The sequence below is a fragment of the Nilaparvata lugens genome, chromosome 1 (assembly GCF_014356525.2).
Source record: "Nilaparvata lugens isolate BPH chromosome 1, ASM1435652v1, whole genome shotgun sequence".
Taxonomy (NCBI): domain Eukaryota; kingdom Metazoa; phylum Arthropoda; class Insecta; order Hemiptera; family Delphacidae; genus Nilaparvata; species Nilaparvata lugens.
In genome coordinates this window covers 4,805,774-4,833,266 of record NC_052504.1, presented here as the reverse complement: position 1 = coordinate 4,833,266, position 27,493 = coordinate 4,805,774, and the positions used below count along the sequence as shown (strand labels likewise).

General features: G+C 34.7%; 1 protein-coding gene across 3 annotated transcripts; it reads left to right on the top strand.

Moving 5' to 3' along the window:
* The first annotated feature begins 3,201 nt into the window (after positions 1-3,201).
* Positions 3,202-27,053, top strand: LOC111050203 (facilitated trehalose transporter Tret1-2 homolog). 3 transcript variants are annotated; one of them, XM_039428506.1, is made up of 7 exons: positions 3,202-3,508; positions 6,050-6,257; positions 8,303-8,378; positions 9,725-9,857; positions 13,887-14,081; positions 19,122-19,411; positions 25,612-27,053. In XM_039428506.1, exons 2-7 carry the CDS (start codon positions 6,148-6,150, stop codon positions 26,398-26,400), a joined length of 1,593 nt encoding a protein of 530 aa, XP_039284440.1. In that variant the 5' UTR covers positions 3,202-3,508; positions 6,050-6,147; the 3' UTR covers positions 26,401-27,053. The 3 variants fall into 3 exon arrangements, with proteins under 3 accessions (XP_039284440.1, XP_022192174.2, XP_039284449.1); XM_022336482.2 differs by having other exon boundaries at positions 3,203-3,512; positions 6,056-6,257; XM_039428515.1 differs by lacking the exon at positions 3,202-3,508 and adding an exon at positions 3,563-3,692 and having other exon boundaries at positions 6,056-6,257.
* Positions 27,054-27,493: the final 440 nt, after the last annotated feature.

Sequence of the window (27,493 nt, the reverse complement as noted above, 5' to 3'; positions counted from 1 at the left end):
TGAATATTCTTTCGGGAGGGACGAATACTTAGGTGCTAAACGAACGAGTGAATCATAATAATTTGAAACATTTATTGTTTAGAAGTTTTTTATATCTATCTGATAGTAACAATTAGTCTGAACTGTAAACTGTCACTTTGCGCACTAGTTGCACAAATAACTATTTTCAGAACAGTAACAGTAAAGCCAGTTACACACACATCGATTTTTGGACGTACGGTTTTTTGCCGTTCTCATAAATTCTTTTATATTAAAAGGAACTCGACAAACATTATCTGTTTAATCTAATAGAATTTATAAGGACGGCAGAAAATCGTACGTCCAAAAATCGATGTGTGTGTAACTGGCTTTACTGTTACTGTTCTGAAAATAGTTTTTTGTGCAACTAGTGCGCAAAGTTTGCTGCACCGAAAGAAACGTTTACGCACGAGCCGTAGGCGAGGGCGGAATGGTTTCTTGAGTGCAGCAGAGGAACTTTGTGCACCTATTTCACATTAAATTTTTCCTACAGTTACCATTGAATATGAAAAGTGGGTAATTATGGGTAAAATTCCCTGAAATCCATCAAATGTTTTTCTGTGTAATTTTATTATTAATAAAAACCTTAATTTATTTAAAATTGAATAATGTAGTAGTAAATGAATGAAGGCGGCTGTGTGCTGAATGTGGTGGCTGTCAACTGCTGTCATCCACTGCCTTAATATTATGACACACGTGCACCACAACACTATAGCAGCCCAGTCAGTTCAGTTACCAACTTAATTTTGATTTTGCTGCACTGGTGCTCCATATAACCTACTAACTATTTTGCGTTGCCATGTTGCAAATCTGGAGTGCAGAAAAAAGTTTCCCGCACTAGAGCGGAAAAGTGATTCTTTGCGTTCTGTAATCAGTGCAGGAATGGCCACTTTTCAAGGTAACTGTAGGAAAATAGTATTTTTCTATAATTAGGAAATAGTTATGTTTTGAGATGATGCTCAATAGAGTTGGAGACTGATTAGTGTGCATTATGAAGTAGGATGCAGAATTAATGTTTTTTATAATGATGGTTTTGAAAAAGCGATTTAATTTTATTAAAATTCTGCAATATCTTTCAATTTCAAAAAGATCAGGCTTCAATAGCCACCACGATTGAAATCCTCTGACCTTCAAAAAATCTGTAATCTCATCTAAAAGGAAAGAAACATTTTTAATCCTATTCACTCCACTGTGTTGAGTCAAATCCTCAGATAAGTGTGAGTCAAAAATATTGTACTATTACAACTAGAAGTAATACTTTGAGAAATAAATTTGGAGGAACTGCATAATAAATTCCAATACAGTAGATTTACTTGATGCTGAAATTCGCTTTGAGTCTCTTCAGTAGCTCACTAGGATTCTAGGATCTTCTTTGGCTGGCTCGTTGGAGTAAGTGATAACGAGCCGGTCTACTAATCAAGAGAACCCGAGTTCGAATCTTGACCGGGGCAAAAAGTTTTTGACAACAGCACAATCACATAGATACGGTCTTTCGGTCTACGGTCTTAGAGGAGACGATAAGCCGTCGGTCCCGACTACCTAAAACGTAGTCGTCATCTCTCATCATCATTCCTCCTCACTCATTACCCACGCACAAGCCTAAGATCTTATGTGGGCATCACTCTCAGTATTATTATTATTACAGGTCAGTCTGTAAGAAGAAAGTCATCTAGGCATCTGATAGTTTCATCTCAGTATCACAGAAGCTTCTCATGATAAATAAATTCATAATTTTTACCTATTTGTGGATGATTAAGGCTCAACTCACACCTACGTGACTCAGGTTGAGAAGAGACTTGGCTCTAGTCGAGAGCTGCGTTTGCAAATGGTGACACTCAGACCAGTCGATTCTAGTCTTCGCGACGTCACCATTTGAAAACACATGCTCTTGACTAGAGTCGAGTATCTTCTCAACCTGAGTCGCGTAAGTGTGAGTTGAGCCTAAGGGAAAAAGATATTGTTATTCCACGATTTATAGCAAAATGAAACCATTATATGTTTATCCTTGATGAAAAAGGACAATATTATTTGTATTATTTATGAAGCACACACAAGCTAAACAATTCAACACGATCCAAAAATAGTCCAGTCACTAGGTTTTTCCTTTAAAAAGTTTCAATACTATAAGAAGGTCAACCTTTTGTATTCAATTTGTCCATAACTCCAGAACCATTGCACGAAAAATTCAGTCTGTTCGAAGTTTTGTTCTATAGTGAGGTTCACGTTATAATGGCAGTGTTTGATTATCAGTTTTATTGCTATCATTCAACAAAGCGGATAGCGCTATCTCTTTCTCACTTTGCTCTGTTGCCAGATCACTTTTCAACAAAGTAGAAATATTATCAATTAACAAAATATTTAATCTTGATTATTAAAATTCATTATGATATCTTTGAAAAATATCATTTTTTGCTTGATAAAATATAATTGATTATTTAAACGAGGATGAACTGTTAATATTACATCAATAAACCTGTATCAGTTACACTCCATAGAAGGCATTGACAAAACAGAGGATCGGCAACTTAGTTATCCTATCTTTCTTCACTACCATTTTTGGTAGAGAGTTAGTGGGGAGGATATTTTTAATATTCTTTCCGAAGAATGGACATTGATATGTCCAAAGCTCCGCCAATTTATGTAGATGCATAACAATATAATTATCCATAGTTATTATATTACAAATTACTTTTTCATATCATATACTTTCAATAATTATTTTCTTAGTCTATATTATGTAAATTCATCTATAATTTTGCTGTATTGTAAGCTATTGTATATAAGTGTATAAGCCAGTATATATTGTAATCTACATAAATAAAGTACTCAATCAATCAATCAATTATCACGTGGACCTCACTATAGCAAAAAGTACCTGGTGACTGGACTAAAATAAATTTTTACAATAATTGTCTAAAATCCAAGTTTAATGCATCATGGCATTTTTATAGCATATAAAGCGGCAGAATTTCGGAGAATATAGACACTGAAGTGAAAAATAAACCTTGAATATTAGAAAAACGTTGACTGCAAATATAAAAAATTAGCAGTGTTAGTATAGTGATATTCACTTGAATAGAGCATTTGCACAAACATTTCCCATGCAATTATTACTGGCAGTTTGAAGTGGATCTCACTATTGGTGCAAGTTATTCAAGTGATACGTAAGGTAGGTTGCTGGTTATTGTTCTCTTGTCTTATCTCAATATAGTATATCACTGTATTATGCCAAAAAATGTCACCGAAATCTTTTATGAGACAAACTTTGACACCGGTCTTTTATGAGACTCTGAGCCAGTGCCAACTAAACAGAATGATTCAACGGTATTTTCTCGAATGAAAGTTGGTATAAAGTGTTAGCTCTCTAAATTATTTGCTTTTTCCGAGTGCAACCGAGTCGTTATCTTGCGTCTGTGTGAAATACCGTAATGTGGATGAAAATTTCGAGATAAATGAGCGCTTATCTTCATGGGAGTTTCATCTTGCTTTTACTGGTAAGCATTCAATTTATTTTATATCCCTATCAATAATTATTTCTCTCGACAGTGAGTTTAAAAATAGAGTTGTTTTGAAAGAGTCTGTCATCAGTCGGTTGAAGCATGAAAAGTGAAAACTGTTGGAATCAGTTCAAAATTACAATGACCGATTTTCAGATTGTTGTGCTGTAGTTCATTGTACGATATGTGATTAATACTTTCCAATAATTAGGTCTATTACTGTCGCAAATGAACGAATATTAAGTACTAATTAACACTCCGAACACTTGAACTCTAACAGAATCATTTTAATAGCTACATGTCTAGGAAGTAGTTGTCATAAAATTATAAGTAACCTGTAATCTTTTACATCAGTTTAAATTTTGAATGTGTAGTGAAATGTTTAATCTTTCGTTAACGTTAAAGATTAAAGTTAACCTGAAACTACTTATAGTATAGTAGCCCGGCGCAAAGTTGATCTTTGTTAGTTTATATTAAATTATGAAATAATGTCATTTATAAGAACAAATTTTGATTTGTTTTATTGTTTGATAGATGACATATTAACATTTTTAACAATTTGTTTTTTTCTCCCCTAGTTTAATACTTTTATAGTTAAATATCTTTGGTTTGTTTATTTGTGTATTTTTAATATTTACTTTGTTATGACATATAATTAATTTATTATTCATTTATTTTTATAAATGAGCCTACATTTGATTCAGTAATTATTTATGAATATGGAAAATCCTAAAACGTACATGAACGAAACTAGGTATCTAACTAAAGCTGCGTTTTCACCAAAGTTATCAACAAAATGTTGATTTTTCCGTCCTTATAGAAACTATTAGATTGAACCGATCATCACGTGTATGATAAGTTATGTTCAATCTAATGGAATCTATAACGATTAAGTTATTAACATTTTGTTTTTTTTTCGTTTTTTTCTATTAGATTGAACGTAACTTGACAATCACATAATATGTTAATCATGTGTATGATAAGCTATGTTCAATCTGATAGAATCTATAAGGATGGAGGAATAAACATTTTGTTAATAACTTTGGTGTAAACGCAGCTTTATTGTTCATTCAATTTCTATAAGGTTTGGTTGATTGTTGAACTTTTATAATCTAAAATATTATTAATAATAAACAAATGTTTGTTCTATTTCAATAAGTCCAATGCATTATTCGTATTTTGGTGGAAGAGAATCAATTTGTTATACTTCTTAAATTACAAGATGAGCTCTATTGGCTCAATTAAAAGATTGCCAGTCCGATTAATTTCCTAAATTGGAATGTTCTCATAATTTGTAGCAAGTAGCCTATTCTAATTAAGTTCAGTTCTTTCATTAAACAGAGGGGGCCTACTGAAGCAACCAATGACAGTGAAAATTAACAATATTTTTTCAAACTTTGAATCTAAAGAACTCTTTTGAAGTGGTACACTTACTTTTTAGCAGTTACCTGCTAAAAATTTAAAAAGCGTGTTCAAAAGTGATTAACGACAGACTCTTACACAACGATTCTTTTTTCAAACTGATTGTAGAAAATAAATGGATACACTACACAATGAATTATTGTCCCTCTGGTAGGTCTTTCTTGAGATAAATATAGATTCTGTAATACATTTTTGTACTGTATTATGTGGAATGATTGAAATTTGGCAGGCATCAAAAACAGTTTGCTATATTAGTTATAAGTTCATATATATTGGTTCTTGAAAATGGAAAATTGTCTAAAAGCTACAAAAATGTTTTTCGAGAGTGCCAAGCCAACGATTATTTTGAAGGTGATGGTTTCTTCATCCATTCCGAGCTGCGATGTATTAACACACTTTTTATATGTATTTCACACCACATACAGTCAAATATTTGGAATATTTTAAATCTATTTTCTCACGTGAATCAATGCTTCTAGCACATTTCTTATAAAAGTTTTCCATTTTTATGAAAATTCTGCTGCCTGCTTTCCAGATCATAAACAACTGTGATGAGTTATGAGATTTTCTTTCAGAGTTCGTTACAGATTTGCAAACTATAAAAACTTAGATTAAAGAGTTAAAATATACTTTAAAAATTACAAATTTTTAAAAATAGGCTATAATATGTAATGGAGAATGAAATTTTTATTTCAAGTATGTTACTGATTTACTAAACAGAAAACTTCCAGTGAAGTTGGAAAATATAAAACAGATTAGAATAATAATCTGGAATACAACAGTGTATAATAAAATAAGTATAGGAATAAATAATTAATAATTTATCATTTTCATTTTTTGAGGTACGGTAAGCAGCTTTTAAAGATGAAAGGCTTGAAAATATGAATAGCCTACTGATTATACAGCAGAAGTTGTTTTTCACAACAATCAGATTATGCTAATGATTTTCAAAGCTGAACAAAAGGTTTTTGTTAGATAGTTTATCAATGACCTGCCTAACATGCTTTGATAAAATTGGAGCGAGAAGAAAAATCTAAAATTATCCACCGTATTGTTTTGCAACAAAATGGGTACCGGTATCATTTACACAAGCAGTAAACAAAACTTTTGTCATACAGTGTTTCAACTTGCTGGAAGTCACTGTAAATTGGGCAACTTCGATGAAATTGAAGCAAAAAGATAAGTCCCGTTGTTGAAATAAATTGCAGCCATGGATGAGTACAAAACGAAAGACTTTCCGGTAAATGAAGTAATACAGTCTTCCATAGACAGCTCCCTCCTTGAGAATGATACCGCGGATTGTTTATTAACGCCTTTCAGGTGAGAAATGAATAAATATGTAAGTAAATTAGTTGAAAATCTGACAGTAATGCTGAAAATAGAAATATGTTGTAAAAATATATCTTACAATTATTAAGTACAGTACTATTATTTCGGGTAAAAGAAAGGAGACGGGGCCGCCGAAAGCAATGGATGTTCTAGTGACCATTCAGTGGTCGCCTATTGTTAATAAGTTTCGACATTTTCGTGGTCTATTGTTAAGGATTCAGCTCCGAGGAATAAATTGGTGGCCCAGTCTGATTACTTGAAGGCATTTTCAGCTGTAAACCAGTGGTAGCCTACATTGATTGGATAAACACACACATTACTCTCGATTATAAGTACAAATTTAGTCAAACTAGGAACGTATTATTTTGAATGAAAAAGACTAAGAAATTGTCAAAAAACCACTGATTTAGTGCAATCAGTGGTTTTTTGACAATTTCTTAGTCTTTTTCATTCAATATGAATAATTACCACAATATCAACTTCTCAACTACACAAGCCACGAACACAAGCCGTAAGCTTTCCATAAGCTGATGCTATAAAATTATCATACTATACATTATATTGAATTATTTGATAATCTGTCTGTAGTTTTCTGCTTGTAAGCAGGTCCTTCTATATGGCAGCAGCCCTCCACTCTCTTCTATTCTCCGCCAGTCGCTTCGTTGCATAGTAGCTCATCCCCTCCTTGATGTCGTCCAACATTTTGTATCTTCTTCTCCCTCTTCCTCTTCTTCCCTGAATGGTCCCCTCCATGGCATCCACCAACAAGCATTGCCGTCTCATCCAATGTCCCAGCCATCTCCTCTTTCTTCCCTTTATCACATCCAGCAGACTCCTTCTTTCCCCAACCCTCCTCAACACCTCCTCGTTTGTAACTTTATCCCTCCAACTGATCCCCTCCATCCTTCTCCATATCCACATTTCCAATGCTTCAAAATATATAATAATAATATATATAATATATGATAATATTATATTCATACAAATAAATAATATAATACGCATATCATCAGCTGATGAATAGCGCACGTGGTGTGTAACCACGAATTGTATGTAACTCAAGTTAGTTGGAACAAGCTGAGTTTCATCAAAATGAACCATTAGAGATAATAATTGAATATCAAGTACTTGAACACTGATCTAGATTCAATAATAGAGTGAGAATACAAGTAACAGGTAAGGTGGAAAGTAATAGATGAGTCCCTACCAGCTGAAACTGCCTTCAAGAAAGCAGACGGGGCCACTCCGGCCACTAATAAGGGTAATGAAGCGGATTCAGAGGACAATAGTGTGTGATAGTCGAGAGTTGCAGGATGAACCTTTTTGGAACAATAGCCCAGGGTTCAGGTAGCGCGGCCACGTCTCCTTTCTTAAATCCATTATTTCATTTTGACATTATTTGAAAATGACATCATAGCCAAAAGATGAAAAGATGTTGTGCATACTACAAAACAAAAGCTGAAAGGGCACTAGATAGTTCATTGAAATTCTTTATATTTAATAATAACTATTTTATATTCTAAAATAATGAATATTGTATGCTCAATTAACATCCATTTTTAATACAGTTGAATACAAACTGAATACCGGTAGCTGTTATAATGTAAGGAACTGACAACGCTAAAATTGAATGAAAAATTCTAACCTTTAAATTGAACGTTTCTTTAATATAACGTTTTATAACGGTTCTTTCTTTTCATTTCAAAATAAAATAGAAAATATTATATCATAAAAAGAAAAGTTTCTGATTTTTTTAGTAAATATTACATAATATATTATTATTCTTTCATAGTTATTTTCAGCAAACAATTAAGTATGAATTAACAATCATTTATGAAATAATAGCTTTATAGAATTAATACTTGAAAATGATTATTAAGGCAAAAGTTAAGCTACTGTTTTATTGCATGAGACTAAAATTATTGATTTGATTAAATCGGAGAAAGTATTTCATTTCCCATGATGGGGCAATGATCATCATCGTTATTTATGTTATTGTTTTACCATTTTTAATGATAACTCATTTATTGCCGCAGTTCCAATCAAGATAGAGCGAATAGGTTGACAGAGTCTGAAGGATCAAATCCAAGTTTCAAGGATGCTTTCAAACAGGTAAATTATGAGGAATTTTTCATGTTGAGGAATTGTGACAATGGTAATTTATTCCCAAACGCCTGATAATGGGAGTGCAGTGGACTTTTTGATTTCAGCTACGTGAAATAACTCACACATGAATATCTGCATATTAAGATGAAAAATACTGAATATGTTATTAGAATACCGTACTCAGTACGGTACTATTGATATATTATATGCCAACTCATTCATGATTTGTATTGTATTACTAATATAGAAAGTTTTGGTACATGTAATTTTCAATATATCTGTATGTAGTCTATAGTAATGGGATATACGATATAGTCAGTGGTATATAATATAGTAAGAGAGTTTCCAAACGAGCATTCCATAATATTCCTATTTGAATAATAAAACATCAAACAGGCACAATATTTTATATGGAATTGATTGTTTCATTAACTAATTATACATTTTAGTACTGTCCCCCTTACTATATGCTAAAATGAGTACCTAGTCACAAGTCAACAATTATACAATTTAGTGGGCAAGTTAAATTGTCGGTCTCGGCTGAAGTATGACAGTCGTAAGGCCCATTGACGGCTCAAATTTTCTATTCAGGTGAGGTGGAACTTCCGTCAGGAACTCCCCACCAATAAAAGCCATACGAGTATTATTATTATTATTATTAGGTCTATTATTAGTCGACAATTGACTTTTGTCATTCAAATCTCTTTAGTTTCACCACGGAATAAGCATAGTAGTGTTTCTTTCCTCTGTGGTTTCACTCACTCCTTTCTGTATTGGCAAAATAAATTATTGCAACGTTATAGCTATGTCAGATAATGGTGGAAATAATGATTATTCAGAGCCTATCTGACATACCAAGGATGCAGTATGTATTGCGATAAAACAATTCAATAATTACCGTATCCAAGTTACTTTCTGCACTGTGTTATCACAGTGATTTCGTTTTGACTGAGGGTGATGCTCACATGAGCTCCAGGCTTGTGCTTATGAGACGAATGACAATGAGGTGAGTGAACCTACAGCTTTAGGTGGGTTCCGAATCACCGAGAAGCAATTTTTAAACTCATAAAATATAATTGATAATTATTGAATTGAAAATGATAAATTATAACTTTTTCCAGGGTTAACACAATATTTGATTGATTTATTTCGATTGAGCTAATCTTTTAAATTTCAATTTTCATACAACAGTCTGCTGCATTGCACCATTCACAGCGATATACTCCTAGTTTCATCCGAGCTACCGTACCTGATTCAGTAACTAGAAGGTCGATTTATTTCATAAAATTGATTATTATACTTTCTATATAATATGATTTTTATACTAATTTCATACTTATTTTAATTTTCAGATATCAGTTTGCTGTGTCATGTCGTTCACAGTTCTACAGGCCGGACTGATCATGTCTTACAGCTCAGTACTCATAGAACAGCTTGATGTCGATATGAATTATGATTTGAGCAAAGAAGATAGTTCCTGGATAGGTTCGTTTTATATCCAATTGAAATCCAAACATCAGCATGTTATTTATAAGACTTTATAAATATTCAGCCATTTTTTAAATAATTTTTTATGAGAGTAATGACCCTCCCAGCCCTTTATGTAAAGCCTAATCTCATCGATTCACCAATGCACTTTTCACTACCTCATGTGGACATCGTATGCACAATAAAAAAGCACAATATTACTATAATTTATTATGAAGATAATAATAATAATAATAATCGAGTGACCTGGCTGGCTCAAGTCTGGTGTCAGAGTTTTCAGGTCGCAACTGATCAATTTCATGGCCTCTGACATGACCTAACGACTGCTTTTTAGGCAGCCGGGACCGACGGCTTAACGTGTCCATCCGAAACACCTAATTATGAAGATGAAGACATACTTCAAATTAAGAAGACAGAGGTGCATAAATCTAGTTGATTCTTTCCCAATAATTATTAATTTGATTATGTTTTATGATTAATAAATAAATCTATGTAAATAAAAATTGAGACTCAAATTTTGACATTCAATAACTTTTTTATGTGTGCACCGAATTTGATGATTTTTTCAGTTGTGTTCGTTATGTTCAGGACCAGGTTTATGACCTATCAAATTTATAATCTGACTTCAGGACTCTTTCCTACGGTCCTTCAAAGTTTACATGTAATCCTTATGGGAGAAGATTCGTGAGCTGGCCACACACAGAAATAAAATCAGCTGTTATAATCATTGCGTCATTCAATAGCCGTCGGTAGATCGTAGACAAGAGTCTGTGCTGCTCCATAACCGCCCATATATTTTATTCTAAAAACAAAATGACTGTTCTGTGTGTAACCATCCAGCAGTGGGGCCTCAGGTTGAAGACTTGAGCTGCGTTTACACCAATATATTCGATTAGATTGAACGGAACTTGACAAACACATATGTTTATCATGTGTATGATAAGTTATGTTCAATCTAATAGAATTTATAAGGATTAAGTATTATAACATTTTGTTAATAACTTTGGTGTAAACGCAGCTTTACATGCTCTAAAGACAGTGCTTTGTTTTGAATAATTTGTGCTGTCTTCGGTGTTCAGAATTAATTGATTCTTAAGCGGTCGTCACACCAACGTCTGCTAGCGGTAGCGAGCTCGCTCCCGCGGAGGTAGTTTTTCTGGAAGCAGTTCACACCAAAAAAACGTCCGCCAGCGGTAGTTTGGTTTTGTTCTTGTTTGATGAGGCTGGTTCTCTAGAAGTGGGGGAAGGCCGGCAACCAGAGTGCTGTACTTCGCCTCTTTATAATTGTCGTTTCTGAAATCCCATATTATGGGTCGTTTCCTCACTTCTTCAATTAGGTTCTCCATTGAAGCAATAGTTGATTAAGAATAGATGAATATTGAAGAAATATAATTAAATAATTTAAATAAAATGATGAACAACGAAAATGACAATGCAACAAAGGAAGACAATGCAAATGACAATAACTCAATTCCGACTGCAACACAAAATCTTGCGTCGCTGTAGGCATGCAAATGACTCATTGTCACGTGGAGTCTCGGTATTTGCGCATGCGCTACCGATGGCGAAGTTCTGGAGTTCGCTTCCATGTTATTAGTTGGCCACGTCAGACCGAGCTCACTACCGCTAGCGGTACTCCCATTAGGAGACGGTTCAAAAGTTCGCCTGGCTCGCAAAGTGAAACTACCGCCGAGGTACTACCTCCGCGGTAGCGAGCTCGGTGTGACCTGCACAACTTAATAACATGGAAGGCGAGTTTTTTGACTTCGCTACCGCTGCGGACGCGAGCTCGGTGTGACCTGCCCTTAAGTAAATTATTTATTTTGCAGTTGAAAAATAATCTATATAAATAAAATGCCGCATCGCGCCTCCTCAGGTGTGCATCAAGCTAAAGTTTGTCATGAGATGCATTAACTATTTGGCGGTACGAAGTTCGCCGGGCCAGCTAGTGAGTGAATAAATAAATCATCTAGCTTCAACACTGAAATGAAGACTTGCAGAAATAATTGTGAAAAATTTACTCACTGAATAGAGGTAATGACGTAATGAAATCTTGAACAATTGAAAATAGGCCTATAACCATCCTCGGTAGATAAAGATTCTATTTATGTGACATTTCAAGTTAATCAGTCCAGTAGTTCAGACGTGATGATGCGTCAAACATGATTTTCCTATCCCGTGTACGTGTATGAGTCACCCTCTTTCCTTTATTATAGTATAGATATACTCACTGACTGGAGCATGCTTTCGAATCGTATGGGGTTCATTGTCAACAGTGAACTGTCGATTTGTCAACTTGACTTTCTGAAAACTTGTTAAACTAAAAGCTTGAGATAGAGAAAACTGAAACTTTCTGCAAGCATCAGAAACCGTGTTATAATGTTCAATTCGTTGCATAAAGTCCACTTTTCAGTATAATTTTGAAAATCCATTGCAAAACGTAGAGGTTTTTTCGCAATGGATTTTCGAATCCCATACGATTCAAAAGCATGCTCCAGTCAGTGAGAAAATCTATACTATCATAAAGGAAAGAGGGTGGCTTATACATGTACGGGATAGGAAAATTATGATTTAGGCATCGTCTGAACTACTGGACTGATTAACTTGGAATGTTGCATATAGATTCTTTATTTACCGAGGATGGTTATATAGGCCTATTTTCAATTGTTCAAGATTTCATTATGTCAAGTTTTCAGTTTGTCAAGTTTTTAATTGGACTCTTGCGGAGCACGGGTTACCTGCTAATATTTAATATTTATCCCAATTATTATAGTTGTCATACATGACATCAAAACCCATCTTATTCTATTGAATTTATGTAATCGCTTTATCATATTATTACATTTTTAATAATTAAATCCACGATTAGATTTCCAACTCGCAAAGCAATATTTCAAATTAAATTCAAATATCAGGGCACCGAGCTCCGCTCTGGAGTACAACAGCATATAAAATTTATTACGAAAGAAGAAATTATAATATATTTCTAGTTCATACAGAAAGGTACTATCTATTCACAGTGGATTGGAGATTAATTCCCAGAGGAATGCAAAAATTTCTCTCACAAAAGCATGTTGAATTTTAATCCAAATCAGAGAAGACCATTTCAAAAAGATAGCTTATCATATTGGTTCTACTGGAATTAATCAGGGTTAACATTTAACCGGCTCTCGTACAACCGCATTATGTATCTGATTGAATGATTACAAAAGTTCAACAACTGAGTCATAATTTTTTCTCAGTTCCACACACATGCACTCGCTCACTCACTTCCATCATCAACAGACGACGAAATTATCAGCAGTTTTTCCAAGGATGCATAAATCCTTTTAATGTCCTTCAGCGAGTTTTCCCAGGGATGAGACCTAGTGCAATAGAATTTGTACGGTATATTATAAACCTACTATGTTTTGAATTTCGTGAGAATCGTTAAGAGCCGTAAACATCTACACATTTAAACAGATTGAATGAAAAAGACTAAGAAATTGTCAAAAACCACAGATTTATTGATACTTAGAAAGACCGGTTTCGGTTATTACATCATTGTCAATCTCTGATATACAGAGTCTAAGAAAAATACTAAGAAATTGTCAAAAACCACAGATTTATTGATACTTAGAAAGACCGGTTTCGGTTATTACACCATTGTCAATCTCTGATAAACCGGTCTTTCTAAGTATCAATAAATCTGTGGTTTTTGACAATTTCTTAGTCTTTTTCTTAGACTCTGAATATCAGAGATTGACAATGATGTAATAACCGAAACCTGTCTTTCTAAGTATCAATAAATCTGTGGTTTTTGACAATTACTTAGTCTTTTTCATTCAATATGAATAATTACCACAATATCAACTTCTCAACTACACAGAAAGATTTAAACAGAAATTGCTCGTTTATTAGTATAGGCTGAAATTATATGGGTTTTGATGTCATGTATGACATAGTCTACAAGTCATCATTTCAGTGTTAAAACTTGAATCGTATAGCAGTTAGAAATGAACAAAGTTATATTGTTGTGTTTTTCAGCCAGTCTTTCAGTGTTGACGACACCAATCGGCTCACTGGTATGCGGACCTGTTATGGATAAAGTCGGTCGAAAGCCAGGCATTCTGATTGCATGTGCCCTGTCTTTCATTGGCTGGATACTCATACTGTTTGTCACACCACAATTCTACTTGCCACTCATTCTAATGGCTAGAATCCTTGGAGGTCTTGGAGGAGGTGAATAATATTTCCATAAACGATCCTAATTGCTGATAGTCGTATTTATTTCTAATGATAGAGCTGAGATCACACATAACTATCAGTGTACATTAGTACCGTGTGATTATTACCACTCATCCTGACCGAACGAGTATGAATAGACCCATAAGAACTTATAGGAATAATATTTCCACTGTACCGGACACTTTCTCTGATACTGATAAGCTGCGTACAAACTTGAGTGCCACGAACACGCGTATTACAATTTTCATCAGCTGATTATAAATGTATTTGAACAGAAACAGTAAAGTAATATCAGCATAACATCAGCTGATGAAAAAATAAGTGAAATACGCGTGTTCGTAGCGCTCAAGTCTTTACGCAGCTTTATGTGGGTGATGAGCTTGAAAGTGATGATGAGCGCAGTATAATAATTGATGAGAGTTGGCAGGTCGTGTTCTGAATACTTTTATAAGAAGTAACCAAATGAATGGAAAAATAAATATATAAAACTGATGCTCAATCCCCCACCGGCTACGCCTCAGGATGTTCTTCTTTTACTTTTACTTTTCCAGCGGTCCGTAAGTTGCATATATCTTACGTGCTGGATTTTATTTTTCTCAATAAGTAATATTAAATTTGGTTTGTGATTCGTTACTATGCAGTTCTGTATATTATAAACTTGTTTATTTGTTTTTGATATGCATGTATTTTACATTTTCTTGTATTAAGCTTATTGAGAATAAAACTTAAACTTCAACTCTTTATGTTTTTATGTTTTCTCTTTATGTTTATATGTTGCGCATTTACGGCGAAACGCGGTAATAGATTTTCATGGAATTTGATAGGTATATTCCTTTTTAAATTGCGCGTCGACGTATATACAAGGTTTATGTAAAAGGAAATATAAAAGGAAAAATGAGCCTCCTTCATACGCCAATATTAGAGTAAAAATCAGACTATAGAATTATTCATCATAAATCAGCTGTCGAGTGGATTATAAATCGCATGCCATGACGCATAGAATTCAATATCTCAATGTAACTTGGTGAAAAATCAGCTGCTGTGTAGACTATTAATTGCATGCCTCATTGAATGCAATTTTTATGCACTATTAAATGAACTATTGATTGCGTGCAATAACGCATGCAATTAATTACTAAAATAACATAGTATTGTCTCTCGAACTTTCTCTGCTTTAAACTCGGGCTATCCTGTTGCCAGTATGTCTTGAAGGAGATTAGCTTTTGATGTTAGCATTTTTGATACACCAACCCCAACAGCCATTAGCCGTTTTCACACTGATATCTCGCCGACACGACATACAGACAGGATTTACTCTGATGGACAGTATAAGAGGAGGCTGAGGTTTATAACTGCACGAGGTCTACTGTTCACAGAACTACTAGTAATTTCTAATGAGATATTTGCTGTTTAATTTTTCAAGTACCTAGTATGTTAGGATAGAAAATATTAGCTCATTGGTATCTAGACTAGATGGCTATAGTACCTTATTAACAATAAAAAAACAAATGTTTTGATTAGATGTGTTTTTATAGAGTTGTCACACATATTCATGTGAATGTTTTTGTAAGTACGGTATTGAAAATAAAATTTGATTTGATTTATAGTAATCACTTATAACATCAGGTGTCTAAGACGTGTTCACTCACTACCTCCGTAAACAAAGCCGTAGTGCATTCGTGTAACAGCACAGGTAGGGCTCCAACGCCAATAAAAATTCGTTGATTTCAGCTGATCTATATCAGCTAGTGTTTTTATTGGTGTAGGAGCCCTACCTGTGGTGACGTAACACGAATGCACTATGACTTTGTTTACGAAGGTAGTGGTTCACTACAGTTGGGTGGCCTGATGTTATAAGTAGGTACTATATTGTACAATAATATTAAGCGGTTATTCAAGCCTTTAGGATTATTTTCCACATTCAAACTGTTATTGATTTGAACAAATAGCGAGGTCCACGTTATAATGGCAGTATTTGATTAGCCTTTGTGTTACTATACTTGTTTATCATTCGACAATTGCACTGCAGAGTGTGGTGCCCCAGTCTGGATGAGAATTGCCACACACACACCTGGTGGATACAACATTAAATAGTGCAATGCGTGTGGTCACTGGATGTCTGTTGCAGACTGAAACCAGGGCCCTGTTTCATAAAACTTATAAGTCACTTAATACAGGAGAATCACCATTCCAATTACATGCTCAATATAGCCGATAAAATCAGCTGTTCCTGTATTACAGGACTTCTAAGTTTTTATGAAACAGGGCCCATTTGGCTACCAGTTCTCAGTAATATACCACCCCCACAGCTGGAGAGAGAGGAAATTGCTGGCAGAGAAAGTGAGATGCCAACACTTCCAATACATCAGGACCTAACACCAGACTTTCCAGCTGCATTGCGCTTGAAATCGAGAAAGCCAGTTTGGCTGTATCCGCACCAAGCAGGGTTCTTTGACAGCACAATGCAGAAATGGTCGGACTTGTGGGACTCTCAGGCAGTGAAGAACAAAGATCTTGTGACCAACCCAAGCAGTCCCAGGAGTGAACTGCCCCGACGGCAGTGGGCTCGCCTGAACAGGTTAAAAAAAAGTATGCATCTATGGGGATTCGCAGACTCTCCCAATTTGTGAATGGACCACATTGTTTCTGTGTGTCCACTGTATCGGCTCTCTGGAGGGTTGCCAAGATTGCACCTGGCAGATGAGGAGGCCTTGTTCTGTGCAAAGGCTAAAAATAAACTTTCTACTCGTGATATTTTTCAAAGTTTTTCGATTTGTATCAAGATCATCAAGCTATCAAAATGAAAAAGTTTTCTCAGGAAAACGTTTTTTTTTCGATCATTACTTTTTGAGATATGAACGCCTAAATTTTAAATTTTTGGGACAGAACATTTCAAATTTGGTGAGAGATAAATCCATGAGATTTAGAGGATAGATTCTTTATGCTATTGTTGATTGAATAAAACAAAAATCTTGTAAAAAAGTTATTCAATTCACCAAAAATAACTTTTATTCCAGTTATTTTTGGTCATTTTTTGTAATTGAATAACTTTCTCAAAAATTGATATTTTTAAAAGATTTTTGTATTATTCAATCAACAATACCATTAAGAATCTATCCTCTAAATCTCATGGATTTATCTCTCACCAAATCCATGAGATTTAGAGGATAGATTCAATACCATTAAGAATCTATCCTCTAAATCTCATGGATTTGGTGAGAGATAAATCCATGAGATTTAGAGGATAGATTCTTAATGGTATTGTTGATTGAATAATACAAAAATCTTTTTAAAATATCAATTTTTGAGAAAGTTATTCAATTTACAAAACTAACTAATGACCAAAAATAACTGGAATAAAAGTTATTTTTGGTGAATTGAATAACTTTTTTATAAGATTTTTGTTTTATTCAATCAACAATAGCATAAAGAATCTATCCTCTAAATCTCATGGATTTATCTCTCACTAAATTTGAAATGTTCTGTCCCAAAAATTTAAAATGTAGGCGTTCATATCTCAAAAAGTAATGATCGAAAAAAAAACGTTTTCCTGAGAAAACTTTTTCATTTTGATAGCTTGATAATCTTGATACAAATCGAAAAACTTTGAAAAATATCACGAGTAGAAAGTTTATTTTTAGCCTTTGCACAGAACAAGGCCTCCTCATCTGCCAGGTGCAATCTTGGCAACCCTCCAGAGAGCCGATACAGTGGACACACAGAAACAATGTGGTCCATTCACAAATTGGGAGAGTCTGCGAATCCCCATAGATGCATACTTTTTTTTAACCTGTTCAGGCGAGCCCACTGCCGTCGGGGCAGTTCAAATCCTGGGACTCTACTGCTTGGGTTGGTCACAAGATCTTTGTTCTTCACTGCCTGAGAGTCCCACAAGTCCGACCATTTCTGCATTGTGCTGTCAAAGAACCCTGCTTGGTGCGGATACAGCCAAACTGGCTTTCTCGATTTCAAGCGCAATGCAGCTGGAAAGTCTGGTGTTAGGTCCTGATGTATTGGAAGTGTTGGCATCTCACTTTTCTCTGCCAGCAATTTCCTCTCTCCTCAGCTGTGGGGGTGGTATATTACTGAGAACTGGTAGCCAAATGGGCCCTGTTTCATAAAAACTTAGAAGTCCTGTAATACAGGAACAGCTGATTTTATCGGCTATATTGAGCATGTAATTGGAATGGTGATTCTCCTGTATTAAGTGACTTATAAGTTTTATGAAACAGGACCCTGGTTTCAGTCTGCAACAGACATCCAGTGACCACACGCATTGCACTATTTAATGTTGTATCCACCAGGTGTGTGTGGCAACTTCTCATCCAGACTGGGGCACCACACTCTGCAGTGCAATTGTCGAATGATAAACAAGTATAGTAACACAAAGGCTAATCAAATACTGCCATTATAACGTGGACCTCGCTATTTGTTCAAATCAATAACAGTTTGAATGTGGAAAATAATCCTAAAGGCTTGAATAACCGCTTAATATTATTGTACAATATAGTACCTACTTATAACATCAGGCCACCCAACTGTAGTGAACCACTACCTTCGTAAACAAAGTCATAGTGCATTCGTGTGACGTCACCACAGGTAGGGCTCCTACACCAATAAAAACACTAGCTGATATAGATCAGCTGAAATCAACGAATTTTTATTGGCGTTGGAGCCCTACCTGTGCTGTTACACGAATGCACTACGGCTTTGTTTACGGAGGTAGTGAGTGAACACGTCTTAGACACCTGATGTTATAAGTGATTACTATAAATCAAATCAAATTTTATTTTCAATACCGTACTTACAAAAACATTCACATGAATATGTGTGACAACTCTATAAAAACACATCTAATCAAACATTTATTATTTATTTATAAGTTTTTAGGATTAGGCCTATTGAACAACTAACTATCATATTATGCTGTATATAGCGCACATATATACAACTAAGCGCCATGAGTAACAGTAATAATAATAATAATAATAATAATAATAATTATAATAGTAACTATCATAAATGTATTTCCAGGAATGACGACAATAGCACTAATCTACATTCCGGAAGTGTGTCATGAGAAGTACAGGCCGCTGATGTTGGGCACGAACAGTATGTTGGTATCCCTGGGCATCCTGTTTGTGACGGTGACCTGCTACTTCACAAGATGGCGGATGATGGCGTTCGAGTTCTGCCTGATAATACTGGTGAACATGATCGTCATCTGGCTTTATATGCCCGAGAGTCCGGTCTGGCAGTTGACGATGAAGAGAGACAGACAGCTGGCCGAGAGTACTTTGAGGTGGCTCAATCCCAACGAAAAGGTCAGCAAAATGAAAATGAAATATAATATAGATACTTATGTCACGATGACGGGGAAGAGGCCGTTTGCAAGGCCGAGCATGAGGTGGGCCGTCCACTAGAACCGTTTTCGTCCGAACTAGCATAGGCCGAAACTACCGAACGATCCCCCAACATAGAAAAGGAATAGATGCTCGTCCATTGCAACAGGTTCATCAGGTTCATCGTCTCCGGCCGATCAATTTTTCGATCCGAATTGAAAAAGTATTGTTTGTTTTTGTTTTTTTAAGTTGATCTGTTTTAAGAAGTTGTAACTATGGTCAATGAAAAGTTGATAAGTTTGGTTCAAGAGCATGTTCCATTGTGGGATGTGCGAGACAGAAGATATCATCGTCGTGATGTTCAAAGGAATCTGTGGACAAAGATTGCTGAACAAATAGCATCTGAAAGTAAGATTATTGTAATGAAAAACTAATTTAGTTGACCGAGCGAAGTGAGGTCTAAGATTCAAGTCGACGGTTTGGCATATCTCTTAATGTTTAAATGTTTGAATGTTTATATGTTGCGCATTTACGGCGAAAAGCGGTAATAGATTTTCATGAAATTTGACAGGTATGTTCCTTTTTAAATTGCGCGTCGACGTATATACAAGGTTTTTGGAAATTTTGCATTTCAATGATAATATAAAAGGAAAAAGGAGCCTCCTCCATACGCCAATATTAGAGTAAAAATCAGACTATAGAATTATTCATCATAAAGCAGCTGACAAGTGATTACACAGATGTGTGGAGAAGCCAAGTCTATTGCTGTATTTCCATATATTAAGGTCTATAGTTTCAATCAGGTACTTGTGGATGAGAATACTGCGTGAGGCCTACTGTTCACAGAACTACTAGTTAAACAAGGGTACAGAGCTCGTTTAGGTGTTGTTTTAAAGGAAAAGTTTTTTACTTTAAATCAAAGATGTTCTATGTGACTTATGTTCATTTTATGATGGGCTGCGCTCAAATCACTCTCACCGAGCAAGAAATGGGAATAATGCTTCAAAATTAATCAGGTTCAGTTAGAATGTTTCAATAGATCCCAGGAAACCTTTCATTATAAGGCAATAACATTTTATAGACATCTTATCCCTCTTTTCAGTCCTTAGACAGTGCAAATTTTATGAGATAGTGGGATTTTATGTTGTGAAATAATAATTGTTCGAGTAAGTATACATGGCTTCTAACATTAAAGTGTTGGATAGGTTAAAGAAGTTAGTTTGTTGTTAGACTTCCGTTGGTCATCCTGCAGACATCCCATCGATAGTCGATTTCTTCCCAGACTCGCACTAGCATTTCAGGTGTAACTTGCTCAACAGCAGCGCAAATCCTTGCTCTAAGTTCAGGTAGAGAGGCTGACAAAGGAGATACGTACACCATATCTTTTAAGAAGCCCCACAAGAAAAAATCCAGCAGTGTTAGGTCTGCGGAACGAGGGGGCCATGCAATTGGCGCATCACGGCCAATCCACTGATTTGGAAAGCGGTCATTAAGAAAACTCCAGACGTCAGATAGTGTGGGGGTGCGCCATCTTGCATAAATTGTAGGCCTACTAGGAAGATATTTAGTGTACTGAGTACGAAAATTACGCTGAACTGTTGTTGCAGACTTCGATTTTTCAAACAAAAACACACAGCTAGTACGCTCGGGTCTAGTGAAGGGAGCCATCTTTAGTGTAATTGCCGCTAGCGCTTGTGTGGCGCGACCAGGCACTAGCGAACTACACGAGTCAAAACTTGCAGTGTTTTCCTTTAAAACAACACCAAAACCAGCTCTGTACCTTGTTTAATAAGATTTATATGAATTTTCAAAGTTTTGTAGAGTCCTTTTTTAATCACCCGGTATAATATAGATACTTACGTCACGATGACGTAATTTGGGCCAACCAAATGATGTGAATTCAATTAAGATCCACTCGCTGAACTGTAATCACACTCCTCAAGCTCCTTGCCAGTGTCCAGAATTAAAAAAAGTAGATAAAGCCAAATATCTTGGTGTTTTTTTAGACCCACATTTAAAATGGGATATACATATAAATAACATGTGCAACCGTTTGAAATACCTCACTTATAAATTTTTTAACCTTAATAAACTTAAAAATTCCAGATTAACAAGAATAATTTACTTTGCCTATGCGCAGTCCATATTACAGTATAGTATACTGGCATGGGGTGGAGCAGTGTTAGGCAAGCCTAGACGTTATCCTACTCGCAACTTATTTGCAGAGTTCAATGTCTTAACTGTCAGACAACTATACATAAAAAGTTTATTACTGAATATCAACAAAAATAAACATATGTATAATTTACGACAATCAATTTATAACCTTAGACCGTCTAGCCTGACTTTTGAGTCTTCCAGAGTAAATTTGAGTGTTTGTGGGAGACAGTTCATGTTCACTTGTTCTAGATTGGTAAATTTCATCCCTCATCACTTTATAACAAATAGCATCAATAACAAGCTCATTGTTGAAATGGAAAAATGGATCAAAGAATCTAATATTACAGATCGCCTTTTCTGAGTGAATGCTTGAATATGGAGGATCAAATTACATTTTGGATGAAAAATAAATCTATTATGTCACTTTTTTCTATATATCTTTCTATATTTTCCCTTTTTTCTACTATATCTCAATATTATTATTTCTCTATACAGAAAATTTCTTAACTTAACTTATCTTTAACAATGGCGTTTCGATCAGTTATATTAGTTTTTAAACTTTCAGTTTCTTTCTTTATATATCAGCTCTTTCTGTATTTTTCTCTTTCTTTGTCTATCAGTTCTTTCTGTCTTTTTCTCTTTCTTTATCTATCAGTTCTTTCTGTCTTTTTCTCTTTTATTTTTTACAGTTTTTCATATTCTTCTAGTTTAAATCAAAACATCAAAACATAGCAAATACAGTACGATTAAAAAAAATTTGTTAGTAATTTTACTTAATGAAAATACAACACTCTTACACTGCGCACGGGTCCCAAGACCTTGCAGTGTAAATTCCAAGTATAATGTAAAAAAATGAATATTTTGTATTTTTTGTTCTTCATGGAAATAAATTGATTTTGATTTTGATTGATTTGATGACGGGAAGTGACCGTTTGCAGGGCCGAGCATGATGTTTCCAGTCGAGGCGTTAGTCGAACCCGGCAAGAGACATTCGCGGCCAAGAAACGTATGATATTTTTTGCTCAGCAAATAATATGTAGATGAGAACTATATGTAGGTGTAGATAACAATAAATTGTATATGGATAACGATAATATGTAGATGAAAATGACAACAAATGAATGGAACAAAATAGCCCATATTCAAAAGATCAAAAAGATGTGAATAGAAACAGCTGATCAGACCTCTTATTGAGTGCTAATGCCATCTCTGGGTAGCGCACGACGAGAAAACTTCAAGGAGCAGGGTCCCTCTCGTTGTGCACTCCCATTTGAAATACAGGAAACTGGAAGTGATTGGAAAGTGACCACTTTTGGGACTGGAATCGAGAATGACTTTGACTTTTCCGGGTTAGAAGAATTGAGATCGGCTGTTTTTATTTCCACTGTTCGTAAAACGGTATCTTCCCAGCCTAGAAACTTTTCGGGAATTGTAGAAATTTTCAAAAATGATCGTGTAGCGAATTGGTATTGTGGTTGCGCTGATGAGCTATTAAATATCGGGGCACCGAGCTTCGCTCGTTATTTTTATTTATTGATCAACAGAACACAATTCTCTAAAATGATCGTGTTTATATTTCACAGCTGGCTGTACGCCATCTTATGAATTTCGGGGATGCGATATTTTGATTTTTCACATACTCACTTTTTTACTATCCACAGCTGTTTCAGCCAAGGATGAATTATCCTTTTAATGTCGTTCAACGAGTTTTCCCAAGGATGAGACCTAGTGCAATCGAATCTTTATATCATTATATCTTTATATCTTTATCTTTATATCATAAACCTACTATGTTCCAAACTTCGTGAAAATCGTTAGAGCCGTTTTCGAGATCCGTTAAACATAAATAACCATATATAAAAATACCCAGATATAAAAATAACCAGATATATAAAGACAGAAATTGTTCGCTTTATATAATAGGATAAGATAAGTTAAGCCCTATACGCCTGCTACTCCCATTGTAAGGGAGCACTTCAAGAGCCGAACCATTATGAATACCATTAATGAGTTACCACTCTAAATACCATTTAAGAGTCGAAAAGAAGCTTCCCGGTGGTTCCGAACCCACCTAAAGCTGTTGGTCCACTCATCATCATCCGTCTCCATTACCCACGCACAAGCCTAGAGTTCATGTGAGCATCATCCTCAACAAAAAAATTAATGATTAAGTAATTTTGTACAAATCAATAAATCATACGAGTATGATCAAAGCCAAAATTATTAATGTTCATGATTTTTCAGTATTCTGATTGGATATATTATGAGTAATCAGGCAGCCAACTGATGGTTGTCCATCAGAATAGCACACTATTAAACTAAATGGTCAATCTGTTTCTTTCCAGCCTACCGATTGGTAGGATCTAGTCTTATCTAGAATCTTGAATCTAGTCTTATCTAGTCTGTTCATCAAAAGGAGAGACAACAATATAACGTTTGCGTTTATGTAAGTAAGCTTACATATAAACTTCTGTCAAATCAAATCAAATTGAAAAAAAACATATCAAAATTGATATTCACAATTCTAACAATTGAGGGTCCTGCCAAACCCGAAGGTTTTACGGGTGCCCGGTTACAGAAAAAAGTTACAAAATTCAAATAAACAGACAAAATTAACATGACACTTCAAAGATTTCAAGTATGAGATAAAAGAAAACAAATAATACAAAGTGCAAAAAGAAAATAAGAAATATACATTAGATTTTACAAAAGAATAATAAAATAAAGAAAGGGAAAATGACGAATATTTATTTTAACGGAACAAAAAAGGAAAAGGGTAAAGGAAAGGAGAGGATAAATGCATAAAAGTAATGAGTGAAAAGCTATTAATAGCTGATGAGTCATTGCTTTTATACTTATAAAATAAGTTTGAAGTAACCTATTAAGGGGCATTGTGCTCATTCTTTTAAAATATGCTGATATTATGAATCATTATTTTTATACTCAAACAAATGTTAGTTTTTCTCTCCCAATCAGTGCTACTTTGTAAAAATTATAAATAAATAAAATAAATAAATGCAAATGTTGTCGTCTTTCCTTTCAATGAACAGATTAGGCTATGGACGTAGTTTAAACTTTTTTGGTTCGTAAGGGCCTAAGAATAGGGGTGAAAATATTAGATAAATTACAATTACATACAATAGTTGGTTACAATTTTTTTTTATAATGTGTCCTCTACATGTCTAATGTTTTCTGTATGGAAATTGACCTACTCCACTATGGCGTACCATGTTCTAGAGTAGGTTTTGTTTTTTTTGTGCGGATTATTAATTAGTTAGTATTAGATAAATTACAATTACATACAATAGTTGGTTACAAAATTGTTCTATAATGGGTCCTCTACATATCTAGTGTTTTCTGTGTGGAAATTGATCTACTCCACTATGGCGTACCATGATCTAGAGTAGGTTTTGTTTTTTTTGTGCGGATTATTAATTAGTTAGTATTAGATAAATTACAATTACATACAATAGTTGGTTACAAAATTGTTCTATAATGGGTCCTCTACATATCTAGTGTTTTCTGTGTGGAAATTGATCTACTCCACTATGGCGTACCATGTTCTAGAGTAGGTTTTGTTTTTTTTGTGCGGATTATTAATTAGTTAGTATTAGATAAATTACAATTACATACAATAGTTGGTTACAAAATTGTTCTATAATGGGTCCTCTACATATCTAGTGTTTTCTGTGTGGAAATTGATCTACTCCACTATGGCGTACCATGATCTAGAGTAGGTTTTGTTTTTTTGTGCGATTATTATTAGTTAGTATTAGATAATTACAATTACATACAATAGTTGGTTACAAAATTGTTCTATAATGGGTCCTCTACATATCTAGTGTTTTCTGTGTGGAAATTGATCTACTCCACTATGGCGTACCATGTTCTAGAGTAGGTTTTGTTTTTTTTTGTGCGGATTATTAATTAGTTTTTAGTAAGTCATTAGGTGGTTAGTTGTTTGAATTAACGGTAATGAAGTTCATTATTTAGACCTGTTAATAAAATTGATCTTATTACAGGTGTTCGACACACAGCTCCTGACCCTGAACAAGCTGGCCAGAAGTCGAACAGACTGTCTCACTGACGACTCCAGTCCATACCTCACCCAAAAACTGAAATCACTTTTCCACACGTTCTTCTCGCCACCGGCCAAACAACCCCTACTGATCCTCATCGGAATCATGACCCTCCAACAGTTTTGCGGCGGATATACAATCGTCGTCTACACAATCCAAGTCTTCAAGAAGTTGGGCACCGATTTCGGGGAGGGAATCGACGAGTACACCGCTCTACTATTCATGGGCATACTAAGATTTGTGTTCAGTGTTGTCACCGCAGTGATATCACAATTCATCGGTAGACGACCTCTGCTCATTTCTTCAGCTATCGGTATGGCGTTGTCAAGTATAGCGATCCCACTTCACCACTACATCGACACCAACTATCCATCCAAACTCTCCGAAATGCAGTGGCCTGTAATATTCGCTCTAATGTTCGTAAGTTTCACTGCACTAGGCATAATGAACATTCCCTGGTCTATGATTGGTGAACTACTGCCAATGAATGTTCGAGGCACAGCTAGCGGATTTCTAGTTGCACTAGCTTACACAATAATGTTTTTTGTCGTCAAAATATACCCATATTTGTTGGATGAAATTAATATCGACGTGTTATTCCTTGCACAAGGTCTACTGTGTATACTGACAGCATTTTACGTTCACATTTTTGTGCCGGAAACCTTGGGCAAGAGTCTACATTCAATACAAGAGCATTTCTATAGGAGGAAAGAGAAACCATACCAAGGCTAGCCCACTCTTTATGAGATTCACTTTAAACTGTCAGTATTGGTTTAATAGGAAGCGTTAGTGTTATCTATGAGGAATACTGACAGTGGATCTTAAACTATAAATTATTTGCTATTCAATCTAAGAAGCAGAAGATGAAACCTAAAGTATATAAAATTTATTACTACTTGAAATAACTTTTGTTAATTTTAATGTGAATTTGTAAATATAATAATAGTTTTATTGATTTTGGATTTAATAAAATAAAAATCAATATGTTAAACTCCTAACTAGTCTTAATGAAGCTGCAGAGTGAAAAATTGTGTTCCAGATATTGTGCCCAAATTACATTGTTTAATGATCTATTGTTTTAAAACTAATTATTTCAAACTCAACACTGAAGCAGCTATAACAATCGATGGAAAGCATAAAATAGTGGAATAATACATCAAATTAAAGAGAATTAAATATCTTAATCAGGAAGTGAAAGTGAAAATTGCCAGTAATAAATCTTCTACTCAATATATCCCATCTCAAGTGTATATAGGAAGTAAAATAGGATATTATTGCGGGCAGAACCTCTGAGGGGATCTCTCTGTAAATAGATAAACTATATGAGAAATCAAAATTCTAAATGTTGTTTTTCATTTAAGGAATATTATATTTTATTACGGTAATTCCTTCTAGTTCATTTTTTTATCATTGTAATGTGTATTATTACTATTGTTTACTGAACACTTGTACAAGTTATCTTTATCATGTGGAAATAATATTTTTAAAGAATTTTTATTTCATAGAATTACTTAATCGAAGTACTATTCAAATCGTACAACTGAGAGCTCACATGCTTCTGAACGTATAATATAGGCATATTACGAATGTCTGAACGTATAATATAGGCCTATTACGAATGTCTGAACGTATAATATAGGCCTATTACGAATGTCTGAACGTATAATATAGGCCTATTACGAACGTCTGAACATATAATATAGACCTATTACGAATGTCTGAACGTATAATATAGGCCTATTACGAATGTCTGAACGTATAATATAGGCCTATTACGAACGTCTGAACGTATAATATAGGCCTATTACGAATGTCTGAACATATA

Excerpts from the sequence above, each read along its gene's own strand:
- LOC111050203 (XM_039428506.1), top strand. The coding sequence starts at position 6,148 with ATGGATGAGTACAAAACGAAAGACTTTCCGGTAAATGAAGTAATACAG. Across the intron at positions 6,258-8,302 it reads TGTTTATTAACGCCTTTCAG|TTCCAATCAAGATAGAGCGA; the intron begins GTGAGAAATGAA and ends TTATTGCCGCAG. Across the intron at positions 14,082-19,121 it reads CCTTGGAGGTCTTGGAGGAG|GAATGACGACAATAGCACTA; the intron begins GTGAATAATATT and ends ATGTATTTCCAG.